The following is an 18,232-nucleotide window of genomic DNA, read 5'->3' as shown; positions in this document are numbered from 1 at the left end:
TTAGCACACTGAGGATCACTTCACAAATGTTGTCCAATCGCAGGATCACATCTAATGCTGGACAGTGTTTTGAGATTCACAAGCACAGGCTGGTTGGTCATGGTCTGTATTGTGAACAGCGAATGGACGTGCTGTTTGATACGATCTATTAGCACGGATGACTGACAGACCTAGCATCACACTGGCTCTGAAATTCATAGACCACGTTACTCATTTGTGTGATAGACAGAATGTCTTTTTGGCTGGATGACAGCATCCTGTTGATGGCGAATATCACTTGTATCAGCGTGAAACAGCTAGCTGCAGCTGTCGCTCAGATTTTCCAGATACCCTGCCCTTCCAGGGTGATCTGCGGTCGACTGGACCCTCTTCAGGGCTCAACGTGGCAGCCTTAGGTCCATTAATGGGTTTTGTGAAACAGCACAAAATGATCTGATCAGGGTAGCCATTACTCTGCAGGGAAGCATGCAAAGAAATGATCATATGCTGTAACAGATCTAATTATCTAATAGTAAATGTATCATCCACGTATGGGAAATGTACGAGCGGCGGGACGTTTGGTGTCATTCCATCGAAGACGCGTTTCTCCTGGATCCCGACATCTCATCTCTTCCCTCTTGGGCAGTCCGTCAGGGTCAAGGATGACTTGCTTCCACTCCAAGGAGGTGGGTCCTGCGGTGGCTGAATAGTCCAATCCTGGATCCGCAGACTCTGTCACAGATTTGGGAGGAGGTGTTTGATGAGGTGGGTGGGTGGGACCCTCTGGATTCTATGTCTCCTTCCGCTGTTTACGTCATCCTCTCCAATCTACCTGTTGTAGATGCATCTATAATGACACAATCAGTCGGAGCAACCAATGCACAGCCTTTTGGAGACCTGTCCTCACACTGAGGATACCCTCCATTGTGTTGTGTGGCATTACCATCGTGGTAAATGTGACAGATCTAACAACTCGACTGGGCATCCATGAGGCTGTGGGCCATCAGCAGCAGCAGAATTGTATCAACTACAATCTGTAACCTCATGGCCCGGCATATCCCCCACTCTACCATTACCACCCAGCCAGGGGGTCAACCCTGGTTCAATGAAAAGTGCAGGAGAGCGTGTCAGGAGCAACATTCGGCAGACCGAAAAATGCGTTGTCAACCTGGTGAAGCTACAACACAGGACTACTTGTGTGTCAAACAGCATAAGCAGCAAGTAATAGACAGAGCGAAACAATCCCATAACAAACGCATCAGTCCTTCCATATCCAGCCGTGAATGGTGGTGGACTATTAAACAACTTCAATGATGGAGGAGCCCAGCACGTACATGCAAAGGACAAGGCTGAGGCATTCGCAACAATCTTCAGCGAGTAGTGCCGAGTGGATGACCCTTCTCGGTCTTCTCTGGAGGTCTCCATCATCACAGATGTCAGTCGTCAGCCAATCCGATTCATCCACGTGATATCAAGAAATAATAATCACTTATTGTCACGAGTAGGCTTCAGTGAAGTTACTGTGAAAAGCCCCTAGTCGCCACATTCCGGCGCCTGAACGGGGAGGCCAGGACGGGAATTGAACCCGCGCTGCTGACCTTGTTCTGCATTACAAGCCAGCTGTTTAGCCCACTGTGCTAAACCAGCACCGAATGGCTGCAAGCACTGGCTACTGCAAAGGCTACGGGACCTGACAACATTACGCCAAAAAAAGTACTTTTGCTTCAGCTCTTGCTGCACCCCTAGCCAAGCTGTTCCAGTACAGCTAAAGCACCGGCATCTACCCAGCAATGTGCAAAATTGGATACAGATACACGTACAGCACGGGGTTAGATACAGAGTAAAGCTCCCTCTACACTGTCCCCATCAAACACTCCCAGGACAGGTACAGCACGGTATTAGATACAGAGTAAAGCTCCCTCTACACTGTCCCCATCAAAAACTCCCAGGACAGGTACAGCACGGGGTTAGATACAGAGTAAAGCTCCCTCTACACTGTCCCCATCAAACACTCCCAGGACAGGTACAGCACGGGGTGAGATACAGAGTAAAGCTCCCTCTACACTGTCCCCCATCAAACACTCCGAGGACAGGTACCGCACGGGGTTAGATACAGAGTAAAGTTCCCTCTACACTGTCCCCCATCAAACACTCCCAGGACAGGTACAGCACGGGGTTAGATACAGAGTGAAGCTCCCTCTACACTGTCCCCATCAAACACTCCCCAGGACAGATACAGCGTGGGGTTAGATACAGAGTAAAGCTCCCTCTACACTGTCCCCATCAAACACTCCCAGGACAGGTACAGCACGGGGTTAGATACAGAGTAAAGCTCCCTCTACACTGTCCCCATCAAACACTCCCAGGACAGGTACAGCACGCGGTTAGATACAGAGTAAAGCTCCCTCTACACTGTCCCCATCAAACACTCCCAGGACAGGTACAGCACGGGGTTAGATACAAAGTAAAGCTCCCTCTACACTGTCCCCATCAAACACTCCCAGGACAGGTACAGCATGGGGTTAGATACAGAGTAAGGCTCCCACTACACTGTCCCCATCAAACACTCCCAGGACAGGTACAGCACGGGGTTAGATACAGAGTAAAGCTCCCTCTACACTGTCCCCATCAAACACTCCCAGGACAGGTACAGCGCGGAATTAGATACAGAGTAAAGCTCCCACTACACTGTCCCCATCAAACACTCGCAGGACAGGTACAGCACGCGGTTAGATACAGAGTAAAGCTCCCTCTACACTGTCCCCATCAAACACTCCCAGGACAGGTACAGCACGGGGTTAGATACAGAGTAAAGCTACCTCTACACTGTCCTCATCAAACACTCCCAGGACAGGTACAGCACGCGGTTAGATACAGAGTAAAGCTCCCTCTTCACTGTCCTCATCAAACACTCCAGGACAGGTACAGTACGGGGTTAGATAAAGAGTAAAGCTCCCTCTACACCGTCCCCATCAAACACTCCAGGACAGGTACAGCATGGGGTTAGATACAGAGTGAAGCTCCCTCTACACTGTCCCCATCAAACACTCCCAGGACATGCACAGCACGGGGTTAGATACAGAGTGAAGCTCCCTCTATACTGTCCCCATCAAACACTCCCAGGATATGCACAGCACGGGGTTAGATACAGAGTAAAGCTCCCTCTACACTGTCCCCATCAAACACTCCCAGGACATGTACATCACGGGGCTAGATACAGAGTAAAGCTCCCTCTACACTGTCCCCAACAAACACTCTCAGGACAGGTACAGCACGCGGTTAGATACAGGGTAAAGCTCCTTCTACAGTGTCCCCATCAAACTCTCCCAGGACATGTACAGCACGGGGTTAGATACAGAGTAAAGCTCCCTCTACAGTGTCCCCATCAAACACTCCCAGGACAGGTACAGCACGGGATTAGATACAGAGTAAAGCTCTGAATACCCAGGGAATCTTTCCTCCCTGCACTTTTTCATGACAGGTTTCAGTTTCCTTTGCCAACAAGCCTGTGGAGAATATAGTGCAAAGTTGTCAGGAACAGTTTTGTGCAGTGCATTTAAACTGCTTGAATCCTTGTAGTTGGATACTTTAGGAATTTCGGAGTGTTTGATAGATTGGTCTAATTTGGGTTTAAACTTGACTCCGAGAGGAATGTCCCGTAGAATAGAAGGCAGCCTATTCACTGGTCAAAGAGACTAATCTATAAAAGTTGCCTTCAGTGGGACTCTTCACTGTACATTTTATCAATAAAATAATTGATTTAAGTCGCAGATGACACTTGTAATTGCTGTCCCATGCTGAGAGATGTGACTTGATGACTTCCAGATGGATTATATTCATTTATCATTTAATTTAATATTGAGAGCTCTCTGCTTCCTTTAGGAACAGGACATTAAATTACACTGTCATCTTTCCAAGGGATTGGCCCATAAACAATCTGCTTCCTCAGCAGTTTCTGTCGCTTGGCTGAAACGCAATCTCTTGGAGTGCTGTTGGATGTGTGCTGGATATCCCGAGGATACATTCCCTCAACCTCTGGCCTGAACAGAGCATAGAGCAGAGAAGGTTAAGAGGAAATTGACAGAGGTGCTCAACATCCTAAAGGGTTTACGTTGTGTAAATAAAGCAAAACTGTTTCCAGTGCCTGAAAGGTAGATAACCAGAGGGGACACGGTAGCACAGTGGTTAGTACAGTTGCTTCACAGCTCTAGGGTCCCAGGTTCGATTCCCGGCTTGGGTCACTGTCTGTTTTACCCGTGTCTGCGTGGGTTTCGTCCGGGTGCTCCGGTTTCCTCCCACAGTCCAAAGATGTGCGGGTTAGGTGGATTGGCCATGATAAATTGCCCTTAGTGTCCAAAAAAGGTTAGGTCGGGTTACTGGGTTATGGGGATAGGGTGGAGGTGTAGGCTTAGGTAGGATGCTCTTTATAAGGACCGGTGCAGACTCGATGGGCCGAATGACCTCCTTCTGCACTGTAAATTCTGTGATTCAGAGGGTGCAGATTTAACACAATTGTGAAAAGAATCAGAGGCGACAGGAGGAAATATTTTTAAAGCTATGCGTAATAGGATTTGGATTGCACTGTCTGATAGCGCGATGGATTCAGATTCATTAGTATTCTTTAAAAATAAATTGGACAAATATTTAAAATAGAAAAAACCTGCAAGGTTTCCTGGAGAGGGATTAATTAGATTGAGCTTTGAAAGAGGCTGCATAGATTTGATGGGCCAATTGACCTATTACTGTGCTGTAATACCCTCATTCTAGGTCAGACTACGGCGGCATGTCTGCGAAGGTAATTTGAAATCTTGGTCTGATGTCAGGGCACGCTTGCTCACCCCCCTGGAGCTGTCACCTGGGAGGGAGGTGGTGGAGTCATTCAGAAGGCAGTCACCTGTAGACTGAATGGCCTCCCTCACCCGTTTCACTGCAGTTGGGCTTGCAATCTCTCTGCCAAATTGACTCTAAGTAAGTAACTGCAGATCCTCCTTTGTTTGAGCAAAGCTGCACATACAAACACTGGATCTTATTTTCAGGATCTAACTCCGGCCTTTAATCTTCTTGGCATCACCTCTTGTCCTATTGCAGCTGTTCTCAGACAGATTCTGCAGTGACCCATGGTCATTGGTGATGTCGTTCCTCAGCACCTGAACTAAATATTACCTACAATTTACATTGCAGAAACAGACCATTCAGCCCAACTGGCCCATGCTGGTGTTCTGCTTCACACACGCCTCCTCCGATCCCAGCGTATCTCACCCCATCTGCACAACCTCCTATTCCTGTCTCCCCTTTTTTTTTTAAAGTCTTGAATCCCCTTAAATGCATCTCACCTGAACAACTCACAGAAGTAATAAGTCCCACATTTCCCTGACTTCCTTATTGGATTTATTAATGACTGCTTTATATTTAGGGCCCCCAGTTTTAGACATTTAGCGTGGAAATATATGCTGATATCTGTTTTCTTTATTCTTTTTCTTTATTCGTTCGTGGGGCGTGGGCATCGCTGGCTGGGCTGGCATTTATTGCCCATCCCTGAGGGCATTTTAAGAGTCAGCCACCTTGCTGTGGGTCTGGAGTCACATGTAGGCCAGACCGGGTAAGGACGGCAGATTTCCTTCTCTAAAGGGCATTAGTGAACCAGATGGGTTTTTACAACAACCGACAATGGTTTCGTGGTGATTAGATTTTTTTGAATTCCATGTTTTTTTATTGATTTCAAATTCCACCAATTGCCCTGGTGGGATTCGAACCCAGGTCCCCAGAGCGTTACCCTGGGTCTCATAGATTATTAGTCCAGTGACAATACCACTACGCCATTGCCCCCCCCCCCCCCCCCCCGGCGGCATTACATAATCCTGCCAACTGAAAAGTATTTGGTGAAGTTTGAGGGGGCAGGATAACAATGCAGCCATATCACATTGGCTCCCCTCGGTATTTGTTTCCATCAGGTGGGTGGTCAATGGGATATGGCTCGTATTGTGTCCCACGTAAATTTAATTTCCGTCTCATTTTTCTGTGCTGTGCTTCCAGCATCTGGTGATCAGAATTTTAAAATGAAAATAGAACCAGTTTTGATAGGACACAAGAAATCAGGGCATAGGAAAGCAGGGCTCTTTGCACTGTGGTCAGTAGCAATTCAAGGGGTGTGATGTTTGAAAGGGACAACAGAGAAAAGATCGAGGAAACTGGAATTGTGTGCTCCAGTTTCGAAGAATGAGAGGTGATCTCCTAGAGTCTTATCAAATTCTTACAGGGCTCGACAGGGTGGATGTAGCTGGGATGTTTACCCTTGCTGGTGAGTCTAGAACTAGTGGACGCTGTCTCAGAATAAGGGGTATGCCATCTAGGACTGAGATGAAGAGCAATTTCTTCACTCCGAGAGTGGCGAATCTTTGGAATTCTCTGCCCCAGAGGAGCGGAGGAAGCTCAATCATTGACAACGTTCAAGACAGAAATCGATATTTTCCTGGATTCTAATGGCATCAAGGGGTATGGAGATAGCGCAGGAAAGTAGCATTGAGGTAGCTGGTCGGCCAGGATTTAATTGAATGGCAGAGCAGACTTGATGGGCTGAATGGCCTACTCCTGTTCTTATGCTCCTAATTTATTAAACTGCAGCGTTGGATTAAATCTGAATTTTGAATTCACCTGATTGCGTGATCCAGATGGGAAACACTTGCTGTGGTCACTTGTTAGAAATGTAGAGTCATAGAGTCCTATGGCCTTATAGCACAGAGAAGGCCATTCGGCCTTCCTGTCTCTGAAGGTCAGAAACAACCACCCAACCATTCTAATCTCATTTTCTAGCGCTTGGGATCCTAAGTCCACATCTAACATGACAAATATATTCAGAAAGCAACTGCTTGTAACCTTTCATGAAGCATGTTACTCAGAGCACATCTTTTTTTCCCTAAAATTTAGAGTACCCAATTATTTTATTTTTTACCAATTAAGGGGCAACTTAGCGCGGCCAATCCACCTAACCTGCACATCTTTGGGTTGTGGGGGTGAGACCCATGCAGACGGGGAGAATGTGAAACTCCACACAGACAGTGACCCAGGGCCGGGATTCGAACCCGGGTCCTCAGCGCTGCAGTCCCAGTGCTAACCACTGCGCCACGTGCCGCCCTACACTGTCCATTGTCGCACTTCACTGGAAACCAATGACAGCATTGTGGACAACACACACAATTGATCAGGCAGTTATTTACAGAGAAGGGAAAGGAATTGTACAGGGTCAGAAGCCAGTGGCATAATCCGATGATTAATCTGAATTGAAATTGCAAGGCTGGTTTTAGGCGGGTGAAGTGTATTAATATTTATACGTATGGGGGTACAGTTCACATTCTGCGTACGTGCCGCTCTACTTTCACTGGGATTTTAGTGAGGTGGACTGGAGCTTGTATAAAATCTTCATCCTATTTCTTTTTAACCTGTGGGAAAATTACCCAGAAGTATGATTATGGATTGTGCGATCAATTGGGGAAAGAGCCCTTTGTGCTCTGACGCGGAAGTACTCTCAGTAATGGATCTATATTGTGAAGTGAGGGAAATTTGATTAATGTTCAAGTACATCGCACAATATGAATACAGATTGGCTTTAAGTGTGACCTCTGCCTGATGTGAATCTGCAATAATCTGATTGATGACAGCTCTGAGTGCTGCACATTTCCTAATGGCCAATATTTTTTTGCTACAGAATCCATGCAATGGCACAGGTAGAGAAGAAGGGAGGCCTTCTCCGCAAAGCATCGTCCACCAAGAAACCCCTGAAAGAGAAGGTGGTTTTAATGTACGATGAGATCTTCAAGGTTTGTATTGTGAAATGTGAATTAGTTGGCGATGAGGCTGTGTATTACAGAGAAAAGAACTGGGTTGGCTTAATTGATAGCAATGTACCTGTGTGATGTGAAAGCAATTATTAGTTCTGTTTGACCGATTTCAATTCAGCGCTGTCATTGAGAATATCCATATCTAATGGGGCTAGAATCCTAGAATAGAGAATAGTGTTGGAGGCCATTCAGCCCTTTGTTTTTGTGGCAAGATCAAATCAGCTCGTGCCTCTCCCCAGCCCTACAAATCCGGCATTGTATTTGAATCATTAGTTTTCTATTATCTGAATGTTTATATTTCCACGGCTTTATTATAAATCTTTCCCCTGTGCAGACGTCCTGTCACCTATCTCCATACCAATTCTGATGCCCTCATTCCTAATGGAAATGGTGCCCCAGTGAGGGATAGGAAGTATTGTTAATGCGACAGATCACACAGACATTTTCCATTATCGATGTGGACATGGCAATTTATAACGTGAAAGGTTTACAGCAACTGCATACAGCTACTTACTCTGTGACCAGTCATAATTTGTACCATTTCACAAGGGGAGTAAATTCACATGAATTCAAGTTCAGATCTCCCAAGTGTAGGCTGGAATATTTGGACCCGAAATGTAAATGTACATTGTCTTTATTTTTATATGTTTTGAAATTCATTTACGGGATGTGGTGTTGCTTGCTCGGCAGCATTTATTGCTCATCTCTCGACCTTCACAAGTCGGTGGTGAATATTGTCATCATAAATGCCTTTATCTCCATTTATGAAGGAACTTGCTGTGTAAAAAAAAACAACAACTTGCATGACCACAGCATGCTCACAGAACCGCAAGAGATCCTAATGTGCTGTACAGCCAATAAAGTACTTTTGAAGGATTGTTCCTGCTGTAATGTGGGGACATGTGACAGTTGGTTTGCGCACAGCAAGCTCCCAGAAGCAGCAACGTGATCTCAATACAATAACTAACCCCTCCTGCTGGTAGCCACTCCACTAACGTGGTGGGAAGGGGCTGCCAAGTGAGTAGAATAGAGGGGGAGTGAGAGAAAGGTTGGAGAAAGGGAGGAGCTGAGAGATGAGGAGAGGCAACATGCAAAGGAATGGGGGGAGGGGAGATTGAGGAAGGTGGACAGGGCAAAGCAAATAGAAGAAGGGACGAGGAAGAGCGATTAGAAGAAGGTTTGCGTATTAATGGTTTGGAATTGCAGAGATTCCCAGGGATAAGAGATTGATGAAAAACCTGACGAGTCTCGAGTAATGTGAGAATGCTGTTTCTGCTACAGAATGAAGACCCAGCCAAGAACTGCCCTCGATTCTGGGAGGAACTCTTCCTGATGAAGGTTAGTTGGTACATTTTGTGTATTCTCTCTTGCAGTTAGGGTGTACTGACTAATTAGTGGGCTTTCCGTGTGTGTCAGGACTCAGCGCGACTGGATTGGGAGGAGATTAATGTGTCGAGGGCAGCAGGCCAGGGGTTGAATTGTGCAGATGATAGGACGATTAAATATTCTGGAGTTTCATGTAGGGGATCAAGTACATTAATTCAGGACTTTCATTCCGCAGATTAAATAGGTGGGTGGGTCTTTAATAGGGAAAAGGTGTACATGGACTGTGGGTAGACTGTATAATTGGATTGGTCATGGCATGTTGAATGGGATGACATGGGTGGAGCACAGTCCATGAAGAACTGATTTTCCATGAACATTAGAAGGAGATTGTATGGTGGGAGTGGTTTGCAACCATGTCATATTTTACCGAAAGATGAGCTTCCAATCACATCCGCACCATCACCAAAATTGCTCATTTCCACCTCCGCTCTGCCCCTGCCTGTGTTCATCTGTTGCCGAAATCCTCATGCCTGTGGTTCTTGCTCCAGATTTGACTATTCCAAAGTTATTCTGGTTGATACTCCCACATTCATCCATTGACTCCATCTACACCTCCCGCTGCCTGGGGAAAGCGGGCAACATAATCAAAGATCCCTCCCACCCGGCTTACTCACTCTTCCAACTTCTTCCATGTAGGAGATACAGAAGTCTGAGAACACGCACGAACAGACTCAAAAACAGCTTCTTCCCCACTGTCACCAGACTCCTAAATGACCCTCTTGTGGACTGACCTCATTAACACTACACCCTGTATGCTTCATCCGATGCCGGTGTTTATGTAGTTACATTGTATATGTTGTGTTGCCCTATTATGTATTTTCTTTTATTCCCTTTTCTTCCCATGTACTTAATGATCTGTTGAGCTGCTCGCAGAAAAATACTTTTCACTTACCTCGATACACGTGACAATTAGCAAATCCAATCCAATTCTACCCTCCACAAACCTGAGGTCATCCAACACTCTGCTGCCCCTTTCCTGAATCACGGTAGATGCTGGTTACCAGTGCCTGCTGACCTATATTGACTTTTGCTTAATTTTAAATCTCTGTAGTATGTTCAAATTCCTCCTTGCTCTAGAATTAGGTAGAAATGGTTGTTGACCTTTTGTCGTGTACCCTTCAGGTGAACCTGGAGTACCTGGAGGCAAAGCTGGAATCTGTAGATGGGGATGAGCTGATGAAGTTAAAGGATAATATTAACAGTCTGTTCCAGCACTGTATAGTGTCCCTAAATGAGGAGCATCAGATTAAAGTGGTGAATGCATTACAGGTAAGGTGTGGAGCAGATTTGCATTTTACTCAAGTGGCATACAGGGTTACTTTCCCTTTTGTCCAACCTCCTCCCCCTCTCCCATTTCACTTTTCCAAACCCACAACCTCCACCATAAGGCCAGCAGACACATAGGGACGCTGCCACCTGCAAGTTGCAACATCCTGACTTGGAAATATGTCGCCGTTCCTTCACTATCGCTGGGTCAAAACCCTGGAACTCCCTCCCTAACAGCACTGTGGGTGCATCCGGTCCACATGGACTGCTGCCGTTCAAGGAGGTGTCTCAGCACCTTCCCGAGAGCAATTAGGGATGGACAATAAACTTGCTAATGATGTCACATCCGGTGTTGTCTCTAAGCAGACCTCGCACAAGGCGAGGTTACCATGTGTGCGCAGCCATGGAAAAGAATTTAAAAGATCATGCACTTAAATTGATCCCCCACAGACTCCCAAAAAACAGTGAACACATCCTCAGAATAAACGTGCACAAGAAAAGACTGTCTATATTCAAATTTCACAGTCATCCAATGCAAGAATCGAACCTGGGTTCCTGGCGCTGCGAGGCAGCAGTGCTAACCAGTGCCCCCCCGTCTCCCCAACATCAGCGGCTGTGCCTTCAGCCCTGAGGAGTGTGATCCTTGCAGTCTCTCTACCTTCTATCCTCCATCTGCTTTTATTTTATTCTCTCTGTGTGGTCCTTTTAAGTTGTTTTCTTTCATTGTCACTATCCCTTGGTTACCTTTCCTTTTTCTGTTTTCCCCCTCTAGACGTTGTGTGCCCTGATTCGAGGGGTTCACCAGAAAAACAAACCGACCTCTGGCTTTGATATTATCAACATGTTGATGGGCTTTGACAAAGCTGAACTTCGGATGAAGGCGAGTGTTGGGGGAGGAGTGAATGATAATCAAATCTGTTAAACAGTTGGCAGCACTGCAGGGCATTGAAGGAGTTAGGGTGGCTCAGTGATACAATACTCTCTGGTGAGATACGTGCTGTTTGGACAGCCCTGCAGGCCAGTGCTATTGAGTCTATACCGGCTCTGGCTGGATACATGGCAGAAATCTTGTAAACCAGCCAACAGCAACTTACAGTTGTACAGAGCCTTTAACATAGAAAAACATCACAAACACTCCACAGGAGTGAAAATCAGACAAAATTTCACATTGAGCCAAAGAAGGAGGTATTAGGACAGATAACGGTAGCATTGTGGATAGCACAACTGCTTCACAGCTCCAGGGTCCCAGGTTCGATTCCCGGCTTGGGTCACTGTCTGTGCGGAGTCTGCGTGGGTTTCCTCCGGGTGCTCCGGTTTCCTCCCACAGTCCAAAGATGTGCAGGTTAGGTGGATTGATCATGCTAAATTGCCCTTAGTGTCCAAAATTGCCCTTAGTGTTGGGTCGGGTTACTGGGTTATGGGGATAGGGTGGAGGTGTGGGCTTGGGTAGGGTGCTCTTTCAAAGAGCCGGTGCAGACTCGATGGGCTGAATGGCCTCCTGCACTGTAAATTCTATAAGCAGAAGTTTGGTCAAAGAGCTATGTTTAAGGTGCATCTCAAAAGAAGAGAAAGCATTAGAGATGAAGAGGTTTAGAGAAGAGATTGGGGAGCTTAAGTCCCAGGCTGTCTGCCACTGGTGCAGTGATTAAAACCGGGGATGTTCAAGAGGCCAGAATAAAGGAGCTCAGATAGGGGGCGGCACGGTGACGCAGTGGTTAGCATTGCTGCCTCATGGTGCCCAGGACCCAGGTTCGATCCCGGCCCTGGGTCACTGTCCATGTGGAGCTTGCACATTCTCCCCGTGTCTGCGTGGGTTTCGCCCCCACAACCTCAAAGAGGTGCAGGGTAGGTGGATTGGCCGCGCTAAATTGCCCCTTAACTAGGGGGAAAAAAAGAGCTGAGATATCTCAAAGGGTTTGAGAACTGGAGGAGACCAGAGAGATAGGTGGAGAAAGATCACGGGAGGATTTGAAAACGGAAGGGAATTTTGAATAAAAGCAAAATGCTGCAGATGTTGGAATCTTGAAATAAGAACCGAAAATGCAGGAAAGACTCCGGTCTGGCAGCATCTGTGAAGAGAGAAGTAGAGTTAACGTTTCGAGCCGGTAGAACTTTGGAGACAGATCAATGCTTACCCAGGAACAAATTCTGATTCGGCAAGAACAGGGGTGGTGATTGAATGAGACTTGGTGCAAGTTAGAATGTCGGCAGCAGAAGGTTTGCTGAACCCCAGCTTCTGGAGTGTGGAAGGTGGGAGACCAGCCAGGCGAGCATTGGAATAGTCCTGTCTGAAAGCAACAGGAACATGATGAGGGATTAAGCAACAGATGAGCTTAGACAGGGGAGCCAGGCGGGTAGCATTGTGGATGCCCCTCACAACATTTAAGAAGCATTTAGACGGGCACTTGAAATGACACAGCACAAAAATGTGATTAGCGAGTGGGACCCAGTATGCTCTTCCCTCCCGCAATGTTCCACTCCTCTCTGGCAGAAGTCTCGCGGGTGTGAATTATTCCAAGTATTTACAAACTGTGAGCCATGTGTGGTAAGTGGCGTGCTTAAAAACAGCTCCAACTCCGCTGGCCCCGAATTGCTGAGAATATGCTCCGACAGAGAGCTGGCCCATTGACATGTCATGAATTGCTCCAGAAATAGCGTCCCCAAGGGGAATGCAAACCGCACGTAATTCAGTCTTGGCATCAAAACGTAGGCTCCCAAAAGGAGAATTTTGCCCCATGACTGAAGTAGATGGTGGAGAGGATATGAGGTCAGAAACCCATCTCTGGGTCAAATAGGACATTGAGGTTGCGAATGGACTGGTTCTGCCTCAGTGAATGGCCAGTAACAGAAATGGGATCAGAGACTAGGACGCAGAGTTTGGTGATGGCGGGGAGGGTCTTCCCAATATATAATTGAAGGAAATTTCAATTCACCCAGGACTGGATGTCTGATGAGCAGAGTGATGATGTGGAGGGGGCAGACTCTTGGACTCCCTAAACATCGGGTGAACTGAACCAACGAGATTACATTTACGGATCATAAGGTCAAAGGCAATTCATCCACTTGAAGTGGAATGCAATTGAGGAACTTCGACCGTGTTGGTGTGGGCTGTGGCTCAGTGGGTAAAGCACTTCTGAGTCAGCAAGTTGTGGGTTCAAATCCCACTCCAGGACTTGAGCACAAAAATCTCAGCTGACAATAATGTACAGACCTGAGGCAGTGTTGCGCTGTTCGAGGTGTCATCTTTGGATGAGATGCTGAATCGAGGTTCCCTGTGTGTGTAAAAGGTCTCATGGCATTATTTTAGAGAAGAGTTGGGGCGTTCTCATCGGTCCCAGGACAATGGATATTTATCTCAATAAATATCAAAAAACAGATTATCTGGTAGTTTACTCGTGAGAGCTTATTGTACGCAAATTGTTGCATTTCCTACATGAACACAGGTACGACACGTTAAATAGTACTTTGTGAGCTGTAAAGCTTTCGGACATCCTGTGGTAGGGAAAGGCTTTATAAGAAATACCAGTCTTTCCATGTATGAGGGGATGAGTGCAGATCACACATGGCCCTGTGTATGTGCTGAATAGTTTGGCAATGGATTCTCTGTGATAAACCTTCTCTTCTCGATTCCCAGAACCTGATGGAGAGTTTGGACACTTTGCTGTGTGGTGATGGCTCCGAGAGTTTGAAGAGTCTTTGCCTGCAACTGTTGCTGTGTTTAGTCACGGTGAGAAAACCTCCCATGACGGTGAAGTATCTCCTTGTACTCTCCCCGTCTCTCCCCGTCTCTCCCCGTCTCTCCCCGTCTCTCCCCGTCTCGCCCCGTCTCGCCCCGTCTCGCCCCGTCTCGCCCCGTCTCGCCCCGTCTCGCCCCGTCTCGCCCCGCCTCGCCCCGCCTCGCCCCGCCTCGCCCCGCCTCGCCCCGTCTCGCCCCGTCTCGCCCCGTCTCGCCCCGTCTCGCCCCGTCTCGCCCCGTCTCGCCCCGTCTCGCCCCGTCTCGCCCCGTCTCGCCCCGTCTCGCCCCGTCTCGCCCCGTCTCGCCCCGTCTCGCCCCGTCTCGCCCCGTCTCTCCCCGTCTCTCCCCGTCTCTCCCCGTCTCTCCCCGTCTCTCCCCGTCTCGCCCCGTCTCGCCCCGTCTCGCCCCGTCTCTCTCTCTCTGAAACCGGTTCTTTAATGGAATAGTTTTCCAGGCTCTCTCACATCATGAACAGGTTTGTTTTTTGTTGACAGGTTACAGATAATATCAGTCAGAACACTATCCTGGAGTATGTGATGATTAACAGTATTTTTGAAGCCATTCTTCAGGTGAGTGCCCTCGGCTCATCAACTTCGTTAATCATTGGAAGATCTAAGCCAATGTTTTACATTCTCCAGATGGTCATATCCTGGAGGTAACCCGGAAGATGTGCTGGGAGAGCCTTTGGAAGTCCCGTTCCCGTGCAAGGACCGCATGGGAATTGCTCAGGAAGTTTCAACTAATTAAATTCAGAGACTTTGGATGATTCCGTCTCACTTAGCAGAATAGTTACCCAGGAACCGTTAGATTGATTAAAACCACTTCTATCGCCTGGGTAACCATATTATTGACTCCTACCCCACATAGCCCCCCCCCCTCCCCAAACTAACCCGCTCCAACCTGGTGCCCCTCCCATCCTGACCACCAACTACAACCCCACACCCCTTCCCAATACCTCCCTACTCCCTTTCCTGCTTATTTTACACACTTACCTTCCCTCCTAGCCTGTGAAAGTGGCTGGGACATATAAACTTACCGGAATATATTAATCAGTGCCATAAAAGGGGGACATGACGCTACTTCTGCCAGTGCTTCATGTTACGCTGAAGGACTCCAGGAGCAGCTACCTTAGCAGGCCCAGATTGGAAGGAGAGATGAGAAATGTGGAGCTGCAGTCTCGGAAGTTCGGAAAATAGGAGTGGGATTGTCATTCCACGACCCGTGGACTTTTAGTTGTCCTTTAACCATCTAATTGGCCATTCAGGCAATTAATATCCTTGAGATATGATTGGTCTGGACAATATTGATCTCAACCAATATCAGTAAATATAGATTATCTGGGCATTATCACATTGCTGTTTATGGGATCTTGCTGTGTGCAAATTCCTTGCCGACATTACGATCAAAAATAACTTCATTGTCTGTAAGGTGATTTGGGATGTCCTGTAGTCCAGAAATGGTGCAATAGAAATGTAAATCTTTCTGTCGTGTGATGTTTCAGTTGCATTGTTCCTCCAGCAGTTTGATCAGACTTCCTTGGTCTGTGTCTCAGTGCGGCAACACAAGGAGAACGGGCTGTTCTTGCCACCCCTTTGTATTTACACTCTGAGTGTATTTTCAGGAGCACGTGGGGCCTGCTGGTGGGGCCTCTGTATGCGATACTTGAAAGATGCCACAGTTTTGCCGCCTTGTATTCAATACCTTTTAAGTTCTTAGTTATCACAGGCACTCTGAGAATCATACAGGCAGAAGGAGGCCGTTCAGCCTGTCGAGTCTGTGCTGGCTCTCTGAATTGGCTGTGCATGAGTCCCACTCACCAGCTTGTAGTCCCATAATCCTCCAAATGAGTGCCTGGCACAGACTGGCAGGAAATGAAACTCTCTGCTTTCTTGGCCCGCTCCTTGTACCTGTGTTTTTAACGCAGATTCTGTTTCAAATATAACGTACACAGCTGAAATCAGCCAAAAATGAACGAGGTGAAAGTCTGTGAAATGTTTGCATTAGATAACCCAACAAAGTTTGCTGCATTTTAGTGATAATCAGCAAGATAAAGCAAAATCTTTGGGCAGCACGGTAGCACAGTGGTTAGCACTGTGGCTTCACAGCGGCAGGGGCCCAGGTTCGATTCCCGGCTTGGGCCACTGTCTGTGCGGAGTCTGCACGTTCTCCCGGTCTCTGCGTGGGGTTTGTCCGGGTGCTCCGGTTTCCTCCCACAGTCCAAAGATGTGCAGGGTTAGGTGAATTGGCCATGCTAAATTGCCCTTCGTGACCAAAAAAGTAAGGTAAGGTGGGGTTACGGGGATAGGGGGAAAGTGTGGGGTAGGGTGAAGTTGTGGGCTTATGTAGGGTGCTCTTTCCAAGGGCCGGTGCAAACCCGATGGGCCGAATGGCCTCCTTCTGCACTGTAAATTCTGCGATTGTATGAAAATATTTTGGGGGTAAACACCATCTTGATCACTGATGGAAGCTTCTCTGTGGGGATTGGTGATTGCTTTAGATCGCTACATGGTTTTCAAAACTCCTGGTAAGTCTGTAGTTTAACTCCGTAACTACCTTTGCCGAAGACGGGGAATGTGCAGTTAATTTTGTGCCAGTAGTTTGACCCTTTTATCGGCTTGTGTCACTGTTCAGCTGCCTTTAAGGGGAAGCTGAATAAGGGAAAAAGGCATCACAACCTCCGCTGATCAGGTAAGAGGAGGCTTGGCTTGAGCATGAAAGTGACATGGATCAGTAGGGCCTGCGTCTGCGCAGTGTCTGTGAATAAATCCAGAATTCGAGTCGCTGTGTGTGACTGTTGGCAGCATGGGGCAGCAGTACCATAGCATTCCACCCAGTGGCAGTAAAGAGGGCAGTGATGTCTGTTGGCTCAGCAGCGACACCAGCTGCAGTGTTACTGTATTGCAGCCATGTAGCTTTGTACATTTATTTTGTAAATGATAGCACCTGCAAAGATAAATTGTTTTTAAGATTTTGGTTGAGTACTCAGCACTCCACCATTGGCGGTTATGCCTTCAGCGGCCTGGGTCCTGCACTCTGGATTTTAAAAAAAAAATTCAATCAAGGGGTGTGGGCGTCGCTGGTTAGGCCAGCATTTATTGTCCATCCCTAATTGCCCTTGAGAAGGTGGTGGTGAGCTGTGTTCTTGAAATGCTGCAGTCTATGTGATGTAGGTACACCCACTGTGCTGTTAGGGAGAGAGTTCTAGAGTTTTGACCCAGCGACAGTGAAGGAACGGCAATATATTTCCAAGCCAGGATGGTGAGTGGCTTAGAGGGGAACTTCCTGATGGTGGTGTTCCTTCTAGATGGCAGTGATTGTGGGTTTGGAAGGTTCTGCCTACGCAGCCTTGGTGAGTTCCTGCAGCGAATCTTGTAGACGGTACACACGGCTGCCATTGGGCTTGGCGGTGGAGGGAGTGAATGTTTGTGGATCGGGTACCAGGCAAGCGGGCTGCTTTGTCCTGGATGGTGTCCGGTTCCTTCAGTGTTGTTGGAACTGTATCCGGGCAAGGGGAGAGTATTCCATCACACTCCTGACTTGTGTCTCGAGACTGTGGATCAGGAGGTGAGTTACTCGCTGCAGGATTCCTGGCCTCTGACCTGCCCTTGTATTTATATGGCTAGTCCAGTTCGGTTTCTGGACCAAACTCCAACATTTGTTTGGATATCCGAGGAGAAACCCAAATAATTGTTTTCAATTTGTAAAACTGAGGAAAGGATACTTCACCCTAGAACTGATGACTCTGACCAATAGATATAATTTATGATATAATTTATGTTAAAAAATCTTTAATTTAAACACAGAATTAAACACATTTACAACAAAGAAATAGCTTTGGAATTAACAGTTAAACAGTTCTTAAACATATTACGGGCCAGGGTTTAGAGAACCCCAAAGTGTATCATGGAGTTCATCTGATCCACAAGCTTGAATAGATTTTGGTTATGGGGAGCACAAGGGCCCACTCTACAGGTGTGATGCAACAGAGATCTAAAGTACTTTTAAAACAAAACAATGTTTATTCTATGAA

General features: G+C 47.2%; 1 protein-coding gene across 1 annotated transcript in view; it reads left to right on the top strand.

The window, feature by feature from the left end:
- Nucleotides 1–18,232, top strand: part of armh3 (armadillo like helical domain containing 3) — a 193,922-nt gene that overhangs the window by 12,795 nt on the left and 162,895 nt on the right. Inside the window, exons 2-7 of the mRNA XM_072479710.1 lie at nt 7,682–7,793; nt 9,096–9,152; nt 10,323–10,469; nt 11,239–11,346; nt 14,101–14,193; nt 14,697–14,771. Coding sequence (XP_072335811.1) covers nt 7,692–7,793; nt 9,096–9,152; nt 10,323–10,469; nt 11,239–11,346; nt 14,101–14,193; nt 14,697–14,771 — 582 coding nt within the window. The 5' untranslated portion in view covers nt 7,682–7,691. The remainder of the gene's footprint in view (nt 1–7,681; nt 7,794–9,095; nt 9,153–10,322; nt 10,470–11,238; nt 11,347–14,100; nt 14,194–14,696; nt 14,772–18,232) is intronic.

The sequence above is a fragment of the Scyliorhinus torazame genome, chromosome 16 (assembly GCF_047496885.1).
Source record: "Scyliorhinus torazame isolate Kashiwa2021f chromosome 16, sScyTor2.1, whole genome shotgun sequence".
Taxonomy (NCBI): domain Eukaryota; kingdom Metazoa; phylum Chordata; class Chondrichthyes; order Carcharhiniformes; family Scyliorhinidae; genus Scyliorhinus; species Scyliorhinus torazame.
Note: the sequence above shows the minus strand (reverse complement) of the source record. Positions and strands in the feature narration are given on the sequence as shown.